The sequence below is a fragment of the Brassica rapa genome, chromosome A06, assembly GCF_000309985.2.
Source record: "Brassica rapa cultivar Chiifu-401-42 chromosome A06, CAAS_Brap_v3.01, whole genome shotgun sequence".
Classification (NCBI taxonomy): domain Eukaryota; kingdom Viridiplantae; phylum Streptophyta; class Magnoliopsida; order Brassicales; family Brassicaceae; genus Brassica; species Brassica rapa.
Genome location: NC_024800.2, coordinates 22,510,732 through 22,532,319, shown reverse-complemented (window position 1 = coordinate 22,532,319; position 21,588 = coordinate 22,510,732). Strand labels below are relative to the sequence as shown.

General features: G+C 29.9%; 2 protein-coding genes across 3 annotated transcripts in view; both read left to right on the top strand.

Moving 5' to 3' along the window:
• Nucleotides 1–15,302, top strand: part of LOC103874503 — a 524,448-nt gene extending 509,146 nt beyond the window's left edge. Inside the window, exon 2 of the mRNA XM_033273818.1 lies at nucleotides 14,062–15,302. The gene's annotated coding sequence lies outside the window, so the exon portion shown is untranslated. The remainder of the gene's footprint in view (nucleotides 1–14,061) is intronic.
• Nucleotides 44–11,124, top strand: LOC103874420 (indole-3-pyruvate monooxygenase YUCCA6). 2 transcript variants are annotated; one of them, XM_009152846.3, is made up of 5 exons: nucleotides 44–8,907; nucleotides 10,009–10,257; nucleotides 10,337–10,459; nucleotides 10,620–10,796; nucleotides 10,999–11,067. In XM_009152846.3, the coding sequence occupies exons 1-5, from the start codon at nucleotides 8,209–8,211 to the stop codon at nucleotides 11,065–11,067; spliced, it is 1,317 nt and encodes a 438-aa protein (XP_009151094.2). In that variant the 5' UTR covers nucleotides 44–8,208. The 2 variants fall into 2 exon arrangements, with proteins under 2 accessions (XP_009151094.2, XP_018515005.2); XM_018659489.2 differs by having other exon boundaries at nucleotides 10,620–11,124.
• Nucleotides 15,303–21,588: the final 6,286 nt, after the last annotated feature.

Genomic DNA, 21,588 nt, shown 5'->3' with positions numbered 1-21,588 from the left:
GAGCATCTTTCGATTATAAATTGTTCATTACTTTCAGAGTGGAAGTGCTATATATATAATACTGTCAGTGTTTTAATTAAAAAAAACAATTTAGAAGGTCAATTCAATTTTATTTGTCTTCACTCTTCAGTCGCATTTTAAAGTAAATGGAATCTTGAGAAAATTTTGCCATATTTTCAGCTTCTTTTTCTTAATTGGCTTCTTAAATTTTTAATCAGAATTAATAATACGAAAACGTATTTCCATGGCTGTATAGTTTATTAGACCATCGTACACGCATACGTATATAAGTTTTTAGTTACGCATGTAAGTTCTTTCATCATGTTAATTAGAGCATCTCCAACCTATTGCTATTTTCACCTCTATAATAACATTTTGAGGTAAAATTGCTCCAACCCATCTCTATTTCTTCCTCTATAATAGAGATCTCTATATTTTTCTCTATTTATAGAGGAAGAAATAGCATTTCTCTATTTTTTACTCTATAATTTGAATCCTAATTTGCTTTCTTCTTTGTCACAACCCCACTTAAACTTATAATCATTAGACAGATTGGGTAATTATTAGCTACCCCATTGCTATTAGAAAACTTAGCACGATTAATTATTCATCTCTTTGTTTTTCCTTTGCTTTATCATATTTTAAGTAAAGCATTTGAACCGGCCAGCCTGAAATCCCTTTAAATATTGTTTAAAATAGCCAGAAGTCATTCCTCCCCACGAATGTCCCGAGAGCAGAAAAAAAGAAGAGAAAGGGATATTTTTAGATAAGTGGAGCTGAGTGGGCTTGTGATTACCGATATCCATCTTAATTGTATTTGTTTTTTTATAAATATTTGAATAAGCTTATCAGAAAATTAAGTCTAGCTAGTGGTATGAAATATTGTTGCCATTATAAATATCTAATCTGGACAATGCATCGATACCATCACGGTCCATGACCTCAACGAAGCCTTTGATCAAGGAATTGAAGACCACAAAAAATTGATAACGTGAAAACATTCGTAGATGATCATGTGAAAACCTAAATTCCACATTTCCACTATCCTAAAATATTTTCAATTGGAGCGAGAGTTTAGGTTACTAAAGTTAAACAATAGCATCGCTTAAGTGTAGTTTTATGATACTGATCGCATAATAAGTAAACTTTTAAAGAATACGGTTTAAAATAATGCGTGAAGAGATCAGTTCAAACGCCTAGGCTACATTATAGGCACTCCAAAGCCTACTAATGTGTCTCCTTTATACCTTTTATTGATCTCATACTTAAGTCAGTTCCCATGGCCTTTTCAGATATCAGCTTGATTATATATATATATTATATATTTGATATTCTGCCTTATATTTCATTGATTTATATCAAACTTTATTTTCAGTATCCTTTTTCAGCAACATACAATACATGCACAGAGTTTAAGTAACCTTTATTTAAAACATGTCTAATTTTTTTTTGACATAATTTTTTTTAACCGGGTTGAATCTAAAGAGAAGTGCAACCCACAAATGGATCATTTCGTCGGAAATAAAATGGACTATAAGTAATGAATCCTATCTCCACGTGACCACGTTAGAATTAGTAATTGCATTGAATGAGAATTCATCTCTGGCCAGTGGAAACTACTAGGTGTTATTGGTTTATATATTTTGTTTGATTTAAAAATCCATATAGTATTTATAAATCCAAGTAGAATATGCAAATCCGGAGGTTTTCCCTCGGATTTGAGTCTTTGTATTTTTAACTAAAAAATCTAAACAAATCCATTCAAATCCATTATAAAATCAAATATATTAGTAAATCCGTACGATTGAATACGATTGAATAACACTTGATTTGATACAGAATTTATGAATCATTAAACCAATAACACATGATTTTAATACAAATTTAAAAATCATAGAACCAATAACACTAGATTTATTTCGGATTTTCAAATCCATTAAAATACAACAACCAATAACTAAACTACCACGATGTGGTTTAATTTATTCCTTATATATTAATAGCGATATATTTTTAAGATATACCATTTATTTCTTAAGAATATATAACGTCCAAGTAAAAATTCTGACGTATCACATACGAGCTAATTTTTAAAACAATATCCCATGCATTATAGATATAATACTTACCATTTAATGTTCACAAATATATAACCAAGTTCAAATCATTAGTAAAAATAATCTTGAACCTTGACTTTGATATCTTTTCAAAATAAAATACCATACGGTAGATATATATATATATATATATATTATATATATATATATGTCATTTTTTTAGAGTATAGTGATATATAAACTGTACAAAGTTACAATTATCTTATAACAATAATGTAAAATACTATACAACTTCAATATTTATACTAGTTCATCTCTGATAATTATATTATCGCTAAATTTATTTATAAATCATAGGACTGAGCAAACAAAAAGTTTTAAACCTGACGCATTGTGTAAATATTATTGTATGATAAACGCATGTCCAATGTTCTACATGGCATGGTAGGTGATGGTATTTATTAATTAACTACGTTTACGCTCAAAAGTGTCCAAATAAACAAAACGGATTAGGTGTGTGTATTTGTCTGGCGTAGGGATCTTTTCTCCACTCGTATCTCCATCCAATGAAATCTTTCTATTTCTCATTGTGACATCCGAAATGACGAGTTTGTTTTGCACAAATATATAATCGAAGGGCAAAGAGAAAACCCATTGAGATAGCAAAAGGGCATGCCAAAAGGTTAGAAGAACGGTGGTGTGAATTTGTACGATACTGGTATCCTTTTGTATTACTTTTTAACTAACCAATTGCTCAAGTTAGCATTTAGCTCTGCAGAATCCCATTATAATATATCGAAATGGGAAACGTTTTTCATATTGATGTATGAGTTCATAATCATATATCTGTAGAAACAACATTTCTAGTTTGGTGTTTCCTTAATTTGCAATTGGTTAATATTCACAATATTATACATGTAGCCAATCCTACCAAAATGGGTTAACTTACTTGATACTTATTAGATTAGCATAGTATCTTCAGTTCTGAAAGAAATTTTTTCGTATAATTAAATTCTTCTTTGTAAAAAAACTCATATATAAAGATATGTCTCTCATTGTTTCAAAAGAAAAAAAAAGATATGTCTCTCATTGACTTTTCATAGGTATGTCAAAGATTATCAGGTAAAAAATTATTGTTTTCCATCAATCGCAAATAATTTCATAGTAATATTTCACTAATTTATTTGAGTTGCACTAACTTTTTTAGTAATAACATACATAACTATTTAAATGATGCATCCATTTAAATATTTATATTAGCATTTATATTTATAATATGAATATATATACATCGTGCGCTATGTTGGAACACGTTTTTGACAAAGTGGTATAGACCATTTTTCCGATGGATTTTTCGATGGAGACATCTGTCGGAAGAACCGGAATTTGGACACGATGTAATCGTCATCATGAACACTATGAGTTAGTGTATTTGTTGGTGAGAAATGAAGGTCCAAAATAAATAACATACAAAGAATTTAGATTTAACCTGTTTTAAAATCTTATTCATAAAATATTTTTATGTTTTTTAAATATAAAAATATAAACCTAGTAAAGTATAGTGGTGTATTTGATTTGGTCAAATATGCATTATGACTTTGATATCTAACGTACAATGAGTCATGGGAATTAAATTCCTTTACTACAATTGAAAGCATTGGTACGTTAGTGGTCTCCATGATTTCACAAGGTGTTACACTTTCTCCATTTAAATAGAAGCACTTGTGTAGCAAAGAACATACAGAAAATAATACAATCCTCCATATTTCTTTTATCTTTCCTTTTGATTTTTTTTTCAATCTGATAGTATAAACAAAACTATTTTCGTCAGATTTCTGATAGAATGACGCAAATCAGAAGATTTTTTTGCTGCTGTATCTTGAAACTCATTATGTTATCGAACCGTCGCACTACGAGACGTATTTTGAGTAAAGGAAAGAAAAATATCTCGACTCTACAGTTGTATCATCATTTTCTTTATCTTTAGTATAATCTTATCAATTTTATTTTTTACAATATTCAGTTTTCCGTAGTTTATATAATACGGTTCTATCACGCTATATTATGTTTCTAATTAAAGCCAAAATCTATAATACTGCTACTCATGCTTAATCACTCATCAATCACCTCAATTTTTTTTTAAATATAAATACTTAGAGAAAACAAAATTCCCTGACATAATAAAAATATATAATAATGTCCATATACACCCAATAAAAGCTTGGCAAATAAAACGATGATTGAGGGCGAAACAGAATGTATATAAAATGGTATTGTTTAGGAAAAAACACATGAAGTACAAAGTTACCAAGTGTACGATGGCTGACGGGGCACGACACTTCCTCAATACTAACTTTTTTTTTTTTTTGTAAATGGCTTGTTCAATACTAACTTACTAACACTATAAAGCTTATATACCAAAAAATTGCATTATTTTTGGCATAAAACTAAAAAAAGAGATGTTTAAAATAAATAAATATATAAGAAACAAAAGAGAACAAAAGAGTTTCAACATGTTTTAGACTCTATATGATTTAAATATTATGTATTGATTTATTCATCTTTTTTTTTTTGTAACTTGTGATTTATTCATCTATATAGAGAGAATTATTTGGTATAATGTTTATGTATTACATCTGCACTAAAAAGATAGAAATATTGGGTGTGATGGTTATATATTGCATATGTATCTAATGCTTATTAATGTCAATATAGTGCGATAATATTATGACTATAGTTTTGTTTCCATAAGATTATATACGATCGTTTTAATACTACGTATAAACATGCCTAAATAATTACATACACATATATGATATGTTACCATAAAAATATATATCATAAAAGTATAATCATCAATTTAAGTAGCATATTAATATTTTCACATGCGCGCCGGCCTTCCATCTAATAAAATTTATATACAAGAAATTGCATTATGACACTGTGGAAAATGTTAATTAATTAAGAAACTAGATTTTGACCCACGCTTAAGAAGCGCGGATATTTTTTTGTTCTAAATCCGCTAAAATTGAAACAATTTTTAACCATTTATTAGTTATATGCAGTGTTTAGAAACCCGACCTGGACCCGCGGTTAAACCAGTTAACCCGGTAACGCAAGATAAATCCGATTCGGGTTTTGTGAAGAAACCAAAATTTAAAAACTCGCTAAAACCCGTTAAAGCCCGGAAGGCGGTACCGGTTGAACCACTGGTTGAACCAAAACCAATGGACAATTTTTTTAGTTTTTATTTTTGTTTTTAAAATCTATTTTGTATAATTTTTAATTAAGAAATTAGGTTTTTCGGTTTTGATATCGTCAATTTATTAATGATGTTTTACTTTTGGTAAAATGTCAGATTTGAAATTTAATTTTATTATTCACTTTAGAAAAAATATTTATGAATTTTTAAACCCTGATATGTTTTATAAAAATATTTAAGAAATACTTAACTTTAGTTTCTCTATATATATTTTTCATAGCTAATATATTAATATATAATAAATTAACTATGATAATATATTGTTAGACAAAATTTAAGTAGGACCATAAAATTATTAGCTCTTATAAAAGGGTCAACCTTCATATATAGATTTATTTAAACTCATTTTCTTTTAATAAAGTAGATTCTTTAAGTTTCATTAGATTTGGTAATCGAAGATGATGGAATAAAAATATGGTCGATTTTGTTTAATATATTATTCTCGTATATTTTAAGAGGTTGCTAGTTTGTGGGAATATTCTTTTGGCTTTTTCTATTTTTTTATATCTTTCACATAAACGGTTACATAAGTTACTAAACGAAATCCAACAATACGTGCTAATATAAAATAACAATAAAATAAAATTTTAGAATACGTTTTGGAGGTTGGAACAAATGTTTAAAATATAATTACAAAGGCACATATACGTTTTGGTTATTTTTGTACTACGACCCGAGAGAGAACTTGATTATTAGGTTAATAATTAGTATACAACTATCTAATAGCCCAAGCTGTTTTATATATGGGTACAGTTAGACTAAATTTTTTTAAGACAAATTTAACCTTAATGAATAGGTGCGGTAACCTTGTTTAAATAGATTTTTCAAGAGTACTTCCTTTTTAATAGTATAGATAGTAATTAATGAAATTGTTTTTGGTATTAAAAAAAGAGGTAAGTTTAAAATAAATAAATAAATAAGAAGCAAAAGAGGTTAGAACATATTTTAGACTCCATATGATTAAAATTGTGCATTGATTTATTTATATATATATATATATACATAGTTATTTTATCAAATAGACTTTTATTTCTGTCATATAAGTGACAATTTCTTCTTTTTCGTTTCTAGTAACATTGTATTTTAATGCAAATACTTGATATAAATCTGATTTTCGTAGTAGCATGCTAGCATTGGTGAAAATTTTAAATAATATGGATCAAAAAGTTACTAAACTGTCACATACTCCCTCTCTTCCCAAAATAAGGATTTTCTAGAGTATTTACGCATATTAAAGAAACAATTAATTTTTTACAATTGAATTTATTATTTATTTTACTATACATTTTCCAATAAATATCAGCTAATAGTATTCAACTAATTCAAATATTTTCAATTAATTTTTTTTTAAAGTATACAACTTTTCAACATTAACTACTAAAGTACCTTCAAATTTTAGAAAATTTATTATTTTGGAATAAAAAATAAATTTAAAAAGTCTTACTTTCAAGAACAGAGAGAATATAATATGTGTCGAAGTATTTGAATTGTCGTTCCTCCCAAAACCATTTACAAATTCATGACAGAAAGTGGAGAAGAAGCAGTTGATGGGGTAACCGACTGCAAATTGAATATGTTGTGGACTAGATCTTTATTGAAAGTTTTGAAAATTTCTAGGTTGGCCGGCTATTGTATATGTTGTGGGCTAGATTTTCTTTTTTGAGACTAGTATAATATGTTCACCATAGATGATATATTGTTAAATGTAAAATTATGATAACTTAAAAAAAATTATGATAAGTTTTTTAAAATAAAAGTATGATACTTTGTTAATGGCATATAATAAGAATGATGTAATAGACACAAAAATACGTGAAAGTCTTCTTAGTTCAGTGGTTTGAGTAATGATTCATTAATGCTTCTACATTAGGAGATCTGGGTTTCGAATTCTAGCAAAAGCGAATTATGTAGATTTATGGAGAAAAGCATACATGAAATCTTCGGCATGGTGCAAGGAGTACCGTCAAACATAGATCTTATAAGATGGCTCATGATGATGCAGTCAGACGTGAAACCTTATAAGACAGGTAGACTTGCCGGCTGTAGAATCGTCTTGTAATATTTATCATAGTTTGTAATAGTATAATTAACCATCGACAAAAAAAAAGACACAAAAATACAAATACTCTATACTGTATATAAACTCATATTATTTGTGGAGACATTAAGTGATCATAAGATAATCAAAAGATTAATTGCATCAATCTTTGAGATTTCAATGAGGTAAAGAGTCAAAAAGTGTAGTGGAGCACAAAAAAAACTCATAGGTGGGAAAAAAAGAGAACTCCATTAAATATATAAACTCCTACTTAAGTATTTGAAACACATATATATACACACATATGAGAGATAGTCACATCATAAGTCACAACTAACAATTTATATACATCTCTCTCTTCTATAAGTTTTAATGGTGATTTAAGAGACCCGTAGTTCTCTCAGCCTCTGATCATCATCCGGTTTCTACTCTCAGCAAAACACAAATCAACGATAATATCTCACTCTCTTTACTCATTCTTCTTATTTGGATAAGATTTGCTCTCCCTCATTTTCGGCAGACTCAATCCAAACCCTAACCTCTTTGATTCCCATCGCATAATATTAATTATTCTCTTCAAGAAACCAATTATAAATATTTTGAAGAAATACCTTTCTTTACCATCCCTCTTTTTATTCTTACTCCAGGCTTTAAATGTCAAATGGTTCAATCTGTCCTTTGCCCTTAAATACTGTCACCACCACCATCACTTCTCTACTGCAAACCCTTCTCGTATCCTCTTAAGAATAAGTACTTAAAATACATTACAAATAGACACCAAGCCCCTCCTATATATATTGCAGTAAAAACAAGAGAATAAAAGAGAAACGACTCTTGGTTTAGCTTTCTTAATGGATTGGAAGAAAGAGATGGAAGGTAACCTAGCGAATGACTACTTGTCCTCCAACCACGGCATGATGACGTCACAACGCCGCATCTGCGTCTTCACCGGTCCGGTGATCGTAGGCGCCGGACCGTCGGGACTAGCGACGGCGGCTTGTCTCAAAAAGAAAGGAATAACTTCGGTATTACTCGAGAGATCAAACTGCATAGCGTCACTATGGCAGCTCAAGACATACGACCGCCTCAGTCTCCACCTTCCAAAGCAATTCTGCGAGCTTCCGCTTATGCCCTTTCCCGCTGACTTCCCAACTTATCCGACAAAACAGCAGTTCATCGAGTACCTCGAGGACTACGCTCGTAGGTTCGATATACGACCGGAGTTTGGTCAGACGGTCGAGTCGGCGGAGTTTGATGAGAAACTCGGGATGTGGCGAGTGAGGAGCGTGGGTAAAGAAGGCATGACGGAGTATGTTTGCCGGTGGTTGGTGGCTGCGACGGGGGAGAATGCAGAGCCGGTGGTCCCTAGGTTTGAGGGGATGGAGAAGTTTGCGGCCACGGGGGTAGTTAAGCACACGAGTCATTATAAGACCGGTGGAGATTTCGCAGGAAAAAGGGTTTTGGTCGTCGGATGTGGAAACTCCGGCATGGAGGTTTGTTTGGATCTATGCAACTTCGGTGCTCAGCCTTCTCTCGTTGTCAGAGACGCTGTGAGTATTTTTTTTTTCGTTATTTTAAGAAGTTTTGAGATTAATTAAATCAACGTTTTCTTATGCGTACCGATATTAGTTTTTTTTTTTGCTCTTTCATATTTGGCAGAGTTCTTCTATGCTAGAAGAATCACACAATTTTTTTTTAATTCGTGTTGATCTTCTGATATTCTTAACTTATTTTTCAAACTCAAGATATTACCTACTTTCAAGTTCAAAAGAAAAAGAAACATTACCTACACTTTTCATGATTCTGTGTTTTCCTGATTTTTGGTTGAAATTGATATAAGATTATTTGATTTTTGATTGTACAAGATAATATCCCTTAACCCGTTTATGAATATGTTTTAAGTTAAACGAACTTTAGAGAGAACAAAAAATATGTTCCTCAAATATTTGAAAAGATGAAAAGAACTTTGATAACACCTTAACACTCATCATTCCATCTTAAACATCATTAACTTGAAGATGTTTTTTCCAAAAGTTTCTTTACTCTTCTTATTAATCGAATCCCTTTAACAGGATTTTATCAATATTAATAAGTGTTTCAAAAAAATCTATTTCGTTTGTACTGTTTTCATAAAGAACCCAATTATTTATACAAACTAATTGTAGTTTAATCATTAGTGTCTCTTTAATACTAGCTGGAGATTTCAGAAGAATCGTTCTTGCACGCTGTTAATTTTTGTGTGCTTTTACTTTTACAGTAACAATTTGAAAATAATTTATACTTCTTTTGCTTTTCAGTTTGATAATATTCACATTTGATTTTTTATTAATCTGTTTTTTTTTAATACTGAAAATGCAAAGGATGGTATTCATCCGTAAGATTTTATTCTGTCTTTTTAGGCCCTTGTGACTTCAAGTTCCAACAATTTGTTAATATAGTTTTTTAAATAAAGAGGTTTACCTAATTTCTGTAATTCGGAAATACTATTTTTATAGTATTTGTAGAGAATGAGAACTATAAGAATACAAGCTTTATTGGGATTATCACAAGCACGCGCAAACATTCTCACAAAAATCATAGATAGAATATGATGTTCTCTTCTGAGGTTTATAAATCCATATTTGCTAATTGTTTATTTTTAACTGGTGAAGGTGCACGTCCTACCACGAGAGATGTTGGGTACTTCAACTTTTGGGCTGTCCATGTTGTTACTCAAATGGTTGCCCATCCGGCTTGTTGACCGTTTCCTCTTGATTGTTTCCCGGTTCATCCTCGGGGATACCACCCTGTTAGGTCTTAACCGACCCCGGTTAGGTCCATTGGAGCTCAAAAATCTCACCGGCAAAACCCCGGTTCTCGACGTGGGGACGCTTGCCAAGATCAAAACAGGAGATATCAAGGTACCATTTATCTCAATCATATATATTTACACTAATAACCGGTTTATTGATTGTGATATTTGATTTGTAATAACAAAAGGTGTGTTCTGGGATAAGAAGGTTAAAACGGCACGAAGTTGAGTTCGATAACGGGAAAAAGGAGAGATTTGATGCCATAATATTGGCAACTGGCTACAAAAGCAACGTACCCTCTTGGCTAAAGGTAGTCAATAATGATAATATAGTTATTTTACATATGTTCACTTTTCTTTAAAACGATCATTAAAATCTTTATCAAAATTATCTTTTCGTAAGAATATACAAATATATATTTATCAAGAGGTCGCATTACATCTTTTTCTAATAAACAAATAATTTTGCAGGAGAATAAAATGTTTAGTAAGAAAGATGGATTCCCAATACAAGAGTTTCCGGAGGGATGGAGAGGGGAATGTGGGCTATATGCGGTGGGGTTCACAAAACGTGGGATTTCGGGAGCATCAATGGATGCAAAGAGAATAGCTCAAGATATATACGAGTGTTCAAGAAAATCTGATCAAGCCCATAGACATATCCAAGTGTTCATGTCAAGTAAACCTGATCAAGCCTAAAGTAGATTAATAATAAACGGTTGTGAGATGAAAGGTTTCTGTCAAGAAAAATACATAACTTGAAGACGGGTAGCGATCAAAGAAGAAAATTGATGGTTTGGGTTTCAAGGGGAGGATGGGGGGCGTGATGTAAATTAAGACTTATCTCCAGCTGCAATGCAAATTGGGGAAAGAAAAAATGAAAATGAAATTTAGTGAGAGTGATCGTGGTGGGAATTGATGATCATCTGCCCCAAGACGAAGAGGGGACCCTCTCTCTCTCTCTCTCTCTCTCTCTCTCTCTCTCTCTCTCTCTCTCTCTCTCTCTCTCTCTCTCTCTCTCTCTCTCTCTCTCTCTCTCTCTCTCTCTCTCTCTCTCTCTCTCTCTCTCTCTCTCTCTCTCTCTCTCTCTCTCTCTCTCTCTCTCTCTCTCTCTCTCTCTCTCTCTCTCTCTCTCTCTCTCTCTCTCTCTCTCTCTCTCTCTCTCTCTCTCTCTCTCTCTCTCTCTCTCTCTCTTTGCATGCTTATAACCCACTTTGTAAATCTTTCTGTACTTTCTTTCTATGTTTCATTTTCTTTATTGTAGTTTCCTTAGTTAGGTATGCTCTTTGTTTTTCTTAGCTTTTTCGGTTCAATATTTTTGGTAGAGTATTGTCGTCATTGTTTTTTGTTATATAGTAAGTGAATTGTTAAAAGATACAATTAAATGCTTAAAAAATGTCCAATTAGAATGTGTCAATGAAATTTCGTTGTCGAAATGATTTCATTCCCTAGTAGAAGTATCATAGATATGGACCACTCTGTTGTCCATTCGTCAGAAATTAAGACCTGCACATTTATAATTCTGCTGACCCCTTTTTTCAGTTATAGCTAGATGTACGTACGGTCTCCACATGATTTTTTTGTCATATTAAAGAACTAAACTAGCTATAGCTATAGCTATATAAATCTATCGTAGACGGTAGATCTCATGTCAAATAGAATGTTCCGTTTAGATTTCATCATGGATTTGTTATCTTGGCCATATTAGTAGGATCTTGCGTATAAAATATACTATATTTCATAAAAATCAGCAACACTGTTGTGAAACCGTATATTCTACGACGGGTAAACCTACCATATCAGGTATGATTTGCAGCAAGCGACGACAAACAGATAATCAAAATAATTCACTGTCAAGAATATATAGTTGCCCAAGTGATGAATGTCAATAACCCAACGTCGTTCAAGTCAGAGACCATAAATTTAAAGCCAATTAGTATTCATTCAAATATTTTAAAATGAAATAAATATCAATTGAGGAGAAATTATTATGGTACAGACCCAAATACTTTTTCTGAAAACCCTACTAAGACTGGGATGATACAAAAGTGGAGAAAACAGCTTATAAATCGGAATAATATTCCTAGAGTCAAATCCTTGTTATAATAAGACTCTGCATAGTTTCGGTACCAGTATAAGTTTTTAATTTGTAATTTTATCACATAGTATAAACTATTTAAATTGCATTTGCACGGAGAACCCTTATTAAATAATGTGTTGGTACCAAATATTTCTTTTTCATTTCACCACAAAATTATAAGCTTTTGGGCTACAAAAGTTGAGACATATAATGAAACTCGGTTTAAACCAAAAACTAGATTTTGACCCGCGCTTGGTTTTTTTATTATAAAAAAAGTTTGATATGAATTAGTATTTTTTGATTGTATGTTATTAGTTTATTTGAGATTTTGTATGTATATATTCTTTTGTAACTCTCTCTTAAGTATGAAAATTTTATCCGGATCCAAAAAAAAATCAACTGAAACCGAATAAAAGATATAGGTCTGGTTCGGTTCCAGATACATGGCAAATTACCTATTGGGTATGTTTTTGGACATACGATCTCGGTTTGGGTCTGGATCTTACCGGAGACCCGATCGGGTACCCAAAGTATGCGAAATATTTTGTTTAGATTAGGTATTTTTGGGTATTTCGGATATGTTGCTGGTGTTACAGATATTATTTTAACCTTCAAGTTTGGTTTTTCGGTTATAGTTTTGGATAAATTTTCAAAAATTTTAAAATATATTTCAGGAATTTGGATAACTTTTTGGTTCATCGGATCTGATTTAAGGTAAAATTAGTTTTTTGACTATTTGAATATTTTCGGGTATTTGTTTGAATTTTTGGGTGTTTGTTCGGGTTTGGGTGTTTTCGGGTTTGGGTGTTTTCGGGTTTTTGGGTACTTCGGATTTTTTCAGACTGATCCGGACCCAATATATTCCTGAAAATTATAGGTATTTTAGAGATATTTAAATTATGGGTCCGAACCAACATGGACCCGAAAAAACTAACCCAAACCCAAGCCAAAAAAATTTCAAATATCTAGTTAGCTCCAAATTTTTAGGACTCAAAGGACCCAAAATAAAAAAGAACTGCCAGGTACCTAACCCAATGACCCAAATACTCAAGGCTACTCTCTTTCAATATATTTGTGTGTATTTTATAAGAGTTGCATTTGTTCACTTGATAAGACTTAAGATTTGTTTGGCATATTTTTAGCTAACTAAATAGTATAAATTTGTAGGGTTTTAATATTTTAAAAAAATTTATCTTAAATAATAATTTTTTTATTATAAATATTTTCACAAAATTATTTTTTTCGTAATACATATAATTTTTTAACAGATGATTTGTTTATTTTTTTGTCAAATTTGATTTTGTAAATAGTTGGATATATGTTTGACAATTTTGAATTACATTAAAAATGTTAATTTTTTCAGTGTTCAAAATATATATTTTGTTGATAAGTACTTGCCGTATATTAATAATCAGATTAAAGGTCGTCGTGAATATTGAAAGATAGTTATATCAAGGATTAAAATGTTTATATTGAAATCAATATACGGTTCGCAATCTTTTAAAAAAAAATTTATCAAGGTATTAAATTTAGCAAGAGATATTAATATGATTATGTGGAGGATGATATTGCTTTAATTGTCGTTATTGTATCTTGTATTAATATGGCTATTAATAAAAATGTTAGATGGTTAGAGAAAATAAAGGTAGGATCAAAAAAATATTAATGAATAGGTGCAACCAACCTTTTGTAAACAGATTTTTAGGTTGATTTTATTTTAATAGTATAGATTAAAACATATAAAGGAAGACCAAAAAAAATTAGTCTAATAAAAAGGTCCAACAACCTTGTATAAGTAGATTTTTTCAGAATGCTTCCGTTTTAATAGTATAGACTAGATTTTGACCCGCGCTTGAGAAGCGCGGGTATTTTTTGTTGTCCGTTTGATAAAATTTGAATAAATTTATAACTTTTTATTAGGAATAAATGATTTTAAAATTTCTCTATTATAATGTTTGAATTTTAAATAGTATTTTCATATCCAATCCAGATATATAGTATGTTGTGAACAGCCATGAATTAATCAAGAAGACAGTAGAGAACTAAACGTATTGAGGCAAATACCCGTTTAGGATTTCTTATTATTGTGTGAATGTATAATCTTACAAACCCTTAGACCCATATTTATAGCAGCCTCAAAACCTGATTTCTTTTATCTTTTAGGAATACATACTTATCTAGAAAAAGTAAATTTTCAAAATCGTCCGACCCACGAGTGTTGGACTTTTACTGGTGCACAGAGATTTAAGACACACAGATGCAACATAGTCAAACCGATAGATTCAATAAATCTGTATATAGTTCTATTTTGAATTTAATAAAACAAAATATGATAAAAATACGGTAAAAGCCAAAACACGCTATTAACGCTATCACTTTTCAGGTTTTTAGGTACTTATGTTCTTTGTCTAAACTTAAATATATGAACCGACCTATCCATGCTACATACTCAAATATTACATGTATTTTACATGTATTTGAATTATGATTCCAAACTGATCCGAACATGAAAGAACCCATCTAAACCTGAATAAAAAAAACAAAAATCTATTTGGGTCCAAATGTTTAGAATCCAAATAACCAAGATAGAAAGAAACCGATCCGAATACTTGAGTACCCAAACCTATTTTCTCATTATATTTTGTGTGTATTTTATAAGCTTTACATTTGTTAAATTTTTATGGTTTAAGATTTATTTGATAGATTTTTTTAACTAATTCAATAGAACATATTTGTAAGATTTCTCATAGTTTTTAAACTTTATTAATAATTTTTTATTATAATACATTCTATAAAAATTAAGTTAACATAATATAAATATAATTTTATTTTAACATATGATTTGCGATTTATCAAATTTAATTTTGTAAATATTTGAAACTATATAAGATGTCATGATACAATGTTTAATGATATTATTAGTACATGTATAAAATATGGCATATTATTTTAGCTTTAATATGATTGTGATCTTAGTGATATTAATATCCCACACATATCACAATGATTGTGATCCCACGAAATTAGGAGTGTTCGTTAATTTTTATGGTAACATAATTAATATCTCACGAACATCACAATTTTTTATAGGTAGTTAGAGTTATTAATTATGTATAATTAGAGTGATTAATTGTAGGACCAAAAAAAATAAGTGTAATCAAAAGGTCCAAACAACTTTCATAGGTAGATTTATTAAAACTCCTTCCCTTTTAATAGTATTGATGAATTTCTTCATTTTTGTGAAGGTAACATGAATATTCAGAAAAAATATTTTTAAATATAAAAATATTATCAAACTATAGACGGTTGAAAGTTTAGTATATGATATGAGATTTTAGTGGGAAAGTTTATATATGATATAATTACTTTATTATAAACAAAAGAGGAAGTTAGAATGTACACATATATGTCTTGTAATTTATCTTGCTTTAAATCATATATTATATGATAAAAGTGATAATATAAAATATTAGTTTCAATGTTTTTACGATTAAAAATCAAAATAATAAATATAGTAATAGTAATGATTAGAATTTAGGAGTGAGATTTAAATAAATAAAAGAATTGACTAAATTATTGTTAGAGAAATATATGGTAACATATTGTTAGTATAAATTTAAGGTAAGACCAAAAAATAATGAGTTAAATAAAAGGGTCCAAACAACTTTTATAGGTAGATTTTTTTAGACTTCTTCCCTTTAAATAGTATTGATATGTAACCAGTCAGTACCGTGCGAAGTAGGGGTGGGCACTTTACCCGATATCCGAAGTGGCACCCGAACCCGATCCGAAAAACCCGAACCGAAATCCGAACCGAAGTAGCAAAATACCCGAACGGGTATTGAATAAGGAGAGATTGGATACCCGAACCCGAACGGGTAATACCCGAACCCGAATGGATATCCGAAGATAACCGAACATATGTATAATTAACCTTATATTTCTAGTTTATATCTCTCATTTTATATAAAATATTTATATTGATACTACACATACTTTAAGTTCATATGATATACATACAATTACGGAAAAAAATGATTTGCTATTCACTTAAAATGCATGTCAAATTTTTTATTTCAAAAATTAACAAAAAGATACATCCAAAATTTTTTAAAAATAACTAAATTAGTGTCTTTTTAGTTTTAAAATGTTATGTCCAAATCTATTAACCATTCAATCTATTAGAAATAAAAATTAGTTAACTGAAAGTTATATTTTTAAATACAAGAAACTTGAGAAATGAAAATTTTAATTTTTTTTTCAAAATCTAAATATCCGAACCCGATCCGAAATAACCGAATCCGAACTAAAAATACCCGAACCCGACCCGAAGTACAAAATACCCGAACGGGTTCTACACCTCTATACCGAAATACCCGAAAATCCGAAATACCCGATCCGAACCCGAACGGGTACCCGAACGCCCACCCCTAGTGCGAAGGGTTTCAGGGGCCTAAGGCAAATTTTAAAAATAAATATATATACAACTATAGAGAAAACAATTTTCTAATACGATATATCACATTCGCGAAATACATAAGTTTAACACTTATTACGTAAATATGCTATATTATGTCTTATAAAAAAAGTATATGGATTTAGAAATTGAGTTATTCGATTTTCATGGAAAGTTTTTTTTAGAAATAAGTTTAAGCAACTAAACTAGAAATTATTTTAAATTTTGGGACCCTAGAAAACGTAATATTATTCGGGGGCCTAAGGCGAATGTCTTTTCCAATATACTGTAGGCACGCCTCTGTAACCAGTAATGCTTTTTTGGACTTAAGACCATTCTCTAATCACCAGTAATGTTTATATTTTTTCCTAGTCTTTGGACCATTGGCCATGTTGCTGACCTTAAAAGCCATGTGATTAGAGAATGTATACTGACCTAAACCATGTGGTTCATTGTTTAGATTGTCATCTATGAATCTCTGTAAGGTAACTTGTTCAGATCCAAACAAAAAATTTTCATTCAAATATATATACCCATTGAAATTCTGAGGCTTTAATCAATCGAAAATAGATATTGATGTGTGAAATAAAAGAAAATCAGGGCAAAATATAAGGGAAAAGGGAACAAGGATCTTACATAAATTTTACTTTTGTAAAAGGCACATAAGTAACAAGCTGAAGGCCTACACTTTTGGCAAGATGTTGGGGAAATTTTAGGAAACAATATCAGATATTCAGATCCCAAATCAAATCTTTCTATTTTATTTTTGTCAACATCAAATCATTAATTTTAGACATCACTTTTTGTTTTAATTAATTTTTTTTTGAAGTAATTAGTAGTGGCTGGCCCCAAGTAGGCAAACAGATTTGATATATCCTTACAGTTCCTAGTCCCACATTTTGAACATAAGGAGAACTTGCTTTTTTCAAATCATGTTTCTGCTTTTTTCTCTGAAGCTCTTTTTCTTTAATTTTGCCTTTTATTAGTTTGTGCTTTTTTCTTGGCTCTGAATTATATAGTTGGCTTGTCAACCAAATCGTGTTGGAAAATGGTGCTCTTCGACAGTAAACGGTATAGATGATTGCGTCCATATATATCTTATACACATGACTGGGAAAGATCATTATATATTTGACCAAATGAAGTACTATGTTTGTAAAATATCTCTGTGCTGCTGCCACCAACAAAAAAAAAAACATATGTGTTCTCAGCAAAATAGTCAGGGGGTTTTATTCAAATGAGAGTTTTAGGTGATTTATATTAAAATGACAAATCCACTGTAATTCAAACATAAATTTTAAAAACTCATTTAAAATCGATTGTTATTGAACTTAACATTTCATAGAATACTCTAAAATTCACTGTTATTGAAAATATTTTAATTTGTGGAGTTTTAAAGTTTTTAGATGATTTTAGAGTGTTTGGATAAAATTTCTTAGTTAAAAAAAATAGAACTCAAATCTCATAGTTTTAGGTTATATTCTATAGCAGTTTAACAAAAATCAACTAAATCTCTGCAACTTATTGAAATCATCTAAAACTCCATTAAAAGTCAAATCACTTCAATGTTATATTGAATACACCCCCTTAATATTTAATAATTACCACAATGATAAAGACTACCAATTAATTGTGGACATATATAGTAATTTGTTGGGGTTTTAATGAATTGTTCAAATATATTAGTTTTTAAATAATACATCCATTTTTTATGAGAGATCTTTTAGCATGAACTTGACGTATTTAGAATCAATTCCTACAGTTAATTTCTCTTAAACGGAAGTTGGCACAAAATGCCGTAAAAGAAGGGAGTTGACACGTAAGGCTCCTAACTGCATTTTCCTGGCCATTTTTCATTCATTTCTAGTTTTTTTGGGTGAAAAAAGTGATTTCAACTCTATCATGCAAACCCAAACATTGTAAATAGTCAATTTCAATGCAAATGAATCTGTGGTGGTGGCAGTTCCAGCTTCATTTTTCTTCATTTTTACTCCTTCCGTTCCTAAAAGATCCATGTTATAGTTTTCTCATATTTATTAAGAAAATATTTAAAATTATATTTTTCAATACATTGTTTTTCTTAATTAATTATTTCCAATAGTTTTTAACCAATGAGATTCTATTAAACACAATTGTATTTTTTGAAAAGTATAATTTTTTATTAATTAATGTATTGAAAATGTAAAAAATATATCTTTTTGAAACAAATTTTTTTTCTAAAAAATGGATCTTTAAGTAACAGAGGTAGTAGTTTACTTCCCGCTTTTAAGTTTTATTCGGATGCTCGACCTGTTAATTGATCAAGTTTCGACTACATCATCTTTCTTTTAACGGGCTTCAAGTTATACAATCCTAAATTGTAATTATTATTTTACCTCAAAATAAGCCTACATTTTGTCTCACGTCAATGAAAATTTGGGAGCAAACCCCGGTGACTCAAACCAAGTGGAGTCATTAAGCTATTATTCGGTCATCACCAAAATGAATATATATATATATATATATATAATACTCTATGTTTTAAAATGATAAAATACATATAGTGCAGAGACTAGAACGTATGACAAATCACTTTCAGTGAAAACATAGTTAAAGACTAGAGAACTCACAAAATCATAGGACTGACAAATAATCACCATTTCATTTTAATATTTAAAAACTATATCAAATTGGTTTATTAATCACTGTATATAAAATTTTACATCTTCTGTTGCAACCATAAACAGAAGAACAAAATATATACAAAATGAATGTATATCTGAATGAATACATTAAACATGAATACACTTTTATCACCTATATGCATACTAATGTGCGTAGCATAAATGATCTATATATATCAAAAAGATTAATATTCCAACACTATTTTATACGAAGAGAACACCCATTTATCAAACTGGTGTAATGTTACAGTAAATAACATAATTCCAACAAATTTTAATTTTATTTCATATTTAATACTATTATAATTAAAAGATAAAATTAACCCTCCCAAAGTATTTATAAATATATAAGAATTATTTACAGAAGTTTAGAAACTCAACTTCACCACTTAAATAATAAATCCTAAACAATAATCGTTAAATCCTTAGCTCAAATATTATGATATCTTTAATTACATTTTTTTTAAATGCTATCTAAGTTGGTGTATTTCAAACAATTTCTCAAATAAGATATTTACTATAAAATTATTTTGCAAGTACAAAATATTATAGTTTCTTTTTTCAAAATAAGTTTTGTTGTTTTTAATAGTATCCCAAAAAAATTCTTCTCTATTATATAGGTTTAGTTTAATTTAATTTCTATATAAATTCCAAATTTTATAAATAAAATATAAAATTATGTAAGATGGTATTGTTACATAATAATGTTATATAAATTAGGATATTTTAGTATATAAAGGATAAAATCCGCATGGATGTGCGGGTCAAGATCTACTATTTTCTTATATTTGGAAGTAAGCTTTATCTGTAGTTGAGTTGATATTTCATTTAGACAAACAATGAGTGAAATAAGTTTGAAACTTAATTAAAAATAGACATCGTATACACACATTGGTGAAAATAGGGAAATGTGGTCCATATGCTGGTAAGTGCATATTCTTCTCCTCCACAACAAGGGAAGTAATCTCGCTGGACGACCCAGCCGCTCTCGTACATTTGGCACTCATGGGTCCTAGTTCCAAAAGCTTTAAACTCTCACTGGTCCTTCGCATTCATGATCTTAACGGTCTCAAATGGACCATTTCAATTTTTTGTCCGTCAAAGATTTGTTTTCGATAAATTCAATTAAAATTGGAAATGAAGATCGGACGGTAAGACTAGCAGTCAAACGTGTCTGATCCTATAATCTAACGGTTATGGCTCGTTGAAGCTTTGATTGATCAATGATTAAAAAGGGGTAATCTCGGATTTTAAATATCTGTCACTCACCAGATTTGACGTGAAGATACATCTCTCCATAATTACTCACGAGGATTTTAACTAATAAAGGCCACACCAAACTTCACCAATGTTTTTATTTTCCATCTTTCTACGAAAAAAAATGTGACTCATATTAATTTCAAGAAAAACTACCAAAACTACCACATTTATAATATCACTTTACATTAATCAGTTTTACTCTTATTTTTTAAAAGGAAAAAAAATATTTATAACCCTAGTGTTAACTAATATAGACTTAGGTTTTAAAGTTGAGGGGTGATGTAGGGATGAGCGTTCGGGTTCGGATCGGATATTTCAGATTTTTGGGTATTTTGGTATAGAGGTGTAGAATTCGTTCGGATATTTCTGTCCTTCAGGTTGGGTTCGAGTATTTTTAGTTTGGATTCGGTTATTTCAGATCGGGTTCGAATATTTAGATTTTGAAAAAAGAATTAAATTTTTCATTTTTCAATTTTTTTGGTATTTAAAAAATATAACTTTCACTAAACTATTTTTTATTTTTAATAGTTTGAATGATTAATAGATTTGGACATAACATTTTGAAACTAAAAACACATTAATTTGGTTATTGTTTTTATATTTTTGATGTAACTTTTTGTTAATTCTTGAAATAAAAAGCTTGACATGCATTTTAAGTGAGTAGCAAATCATTTTCTCCGTAACTGTATGTATATCATATAAACTTACAGTATGTGTAGTATCAATATAAATATTTTATATAAAATGAGATATATAAACTAGAAATATAAGGTTAATTATACATATGTTTGGTTATCTTTGGATATCCATTCGGGTTCGATATTACCCGTTCGGGGTTGGATACGCAATCTCTATTAATTTAATACCCGTTCGGATATTTTGCTAGTTCGGTTCGGATTTCGGTTTGGGTTTTTCTGATCGGGTTTGGGTGCGGCTTCGGAAAACAGGTAAAACCCACCCCGAGGGTGATATATGATTTTT

Bases quoted from the DNA above. Each gene is read 5' to 3' on its own strand.
- LOC103874420 (XM_009152846.3), top strand. From the start codon at position 8,209: ATGGATTGGAAGAAAGAGATGGAAGGTAACCTAGCGAATGACTACTTG. The intron at 8,908-10,008 runs GTGAGTATTTTT...TAACTGGTGAAG, and splicing joins CTCTCGTTGTCAGAGACGCT to GTGCACGTCCTACCACGAGA. The intron at 10,258-10,336 runs GTACCATTTATC...TAATAACAAAAG, and splicing joins TCAAAACAGGAGATATCAAG to GTGTGTTCTGGGATAAGAAG.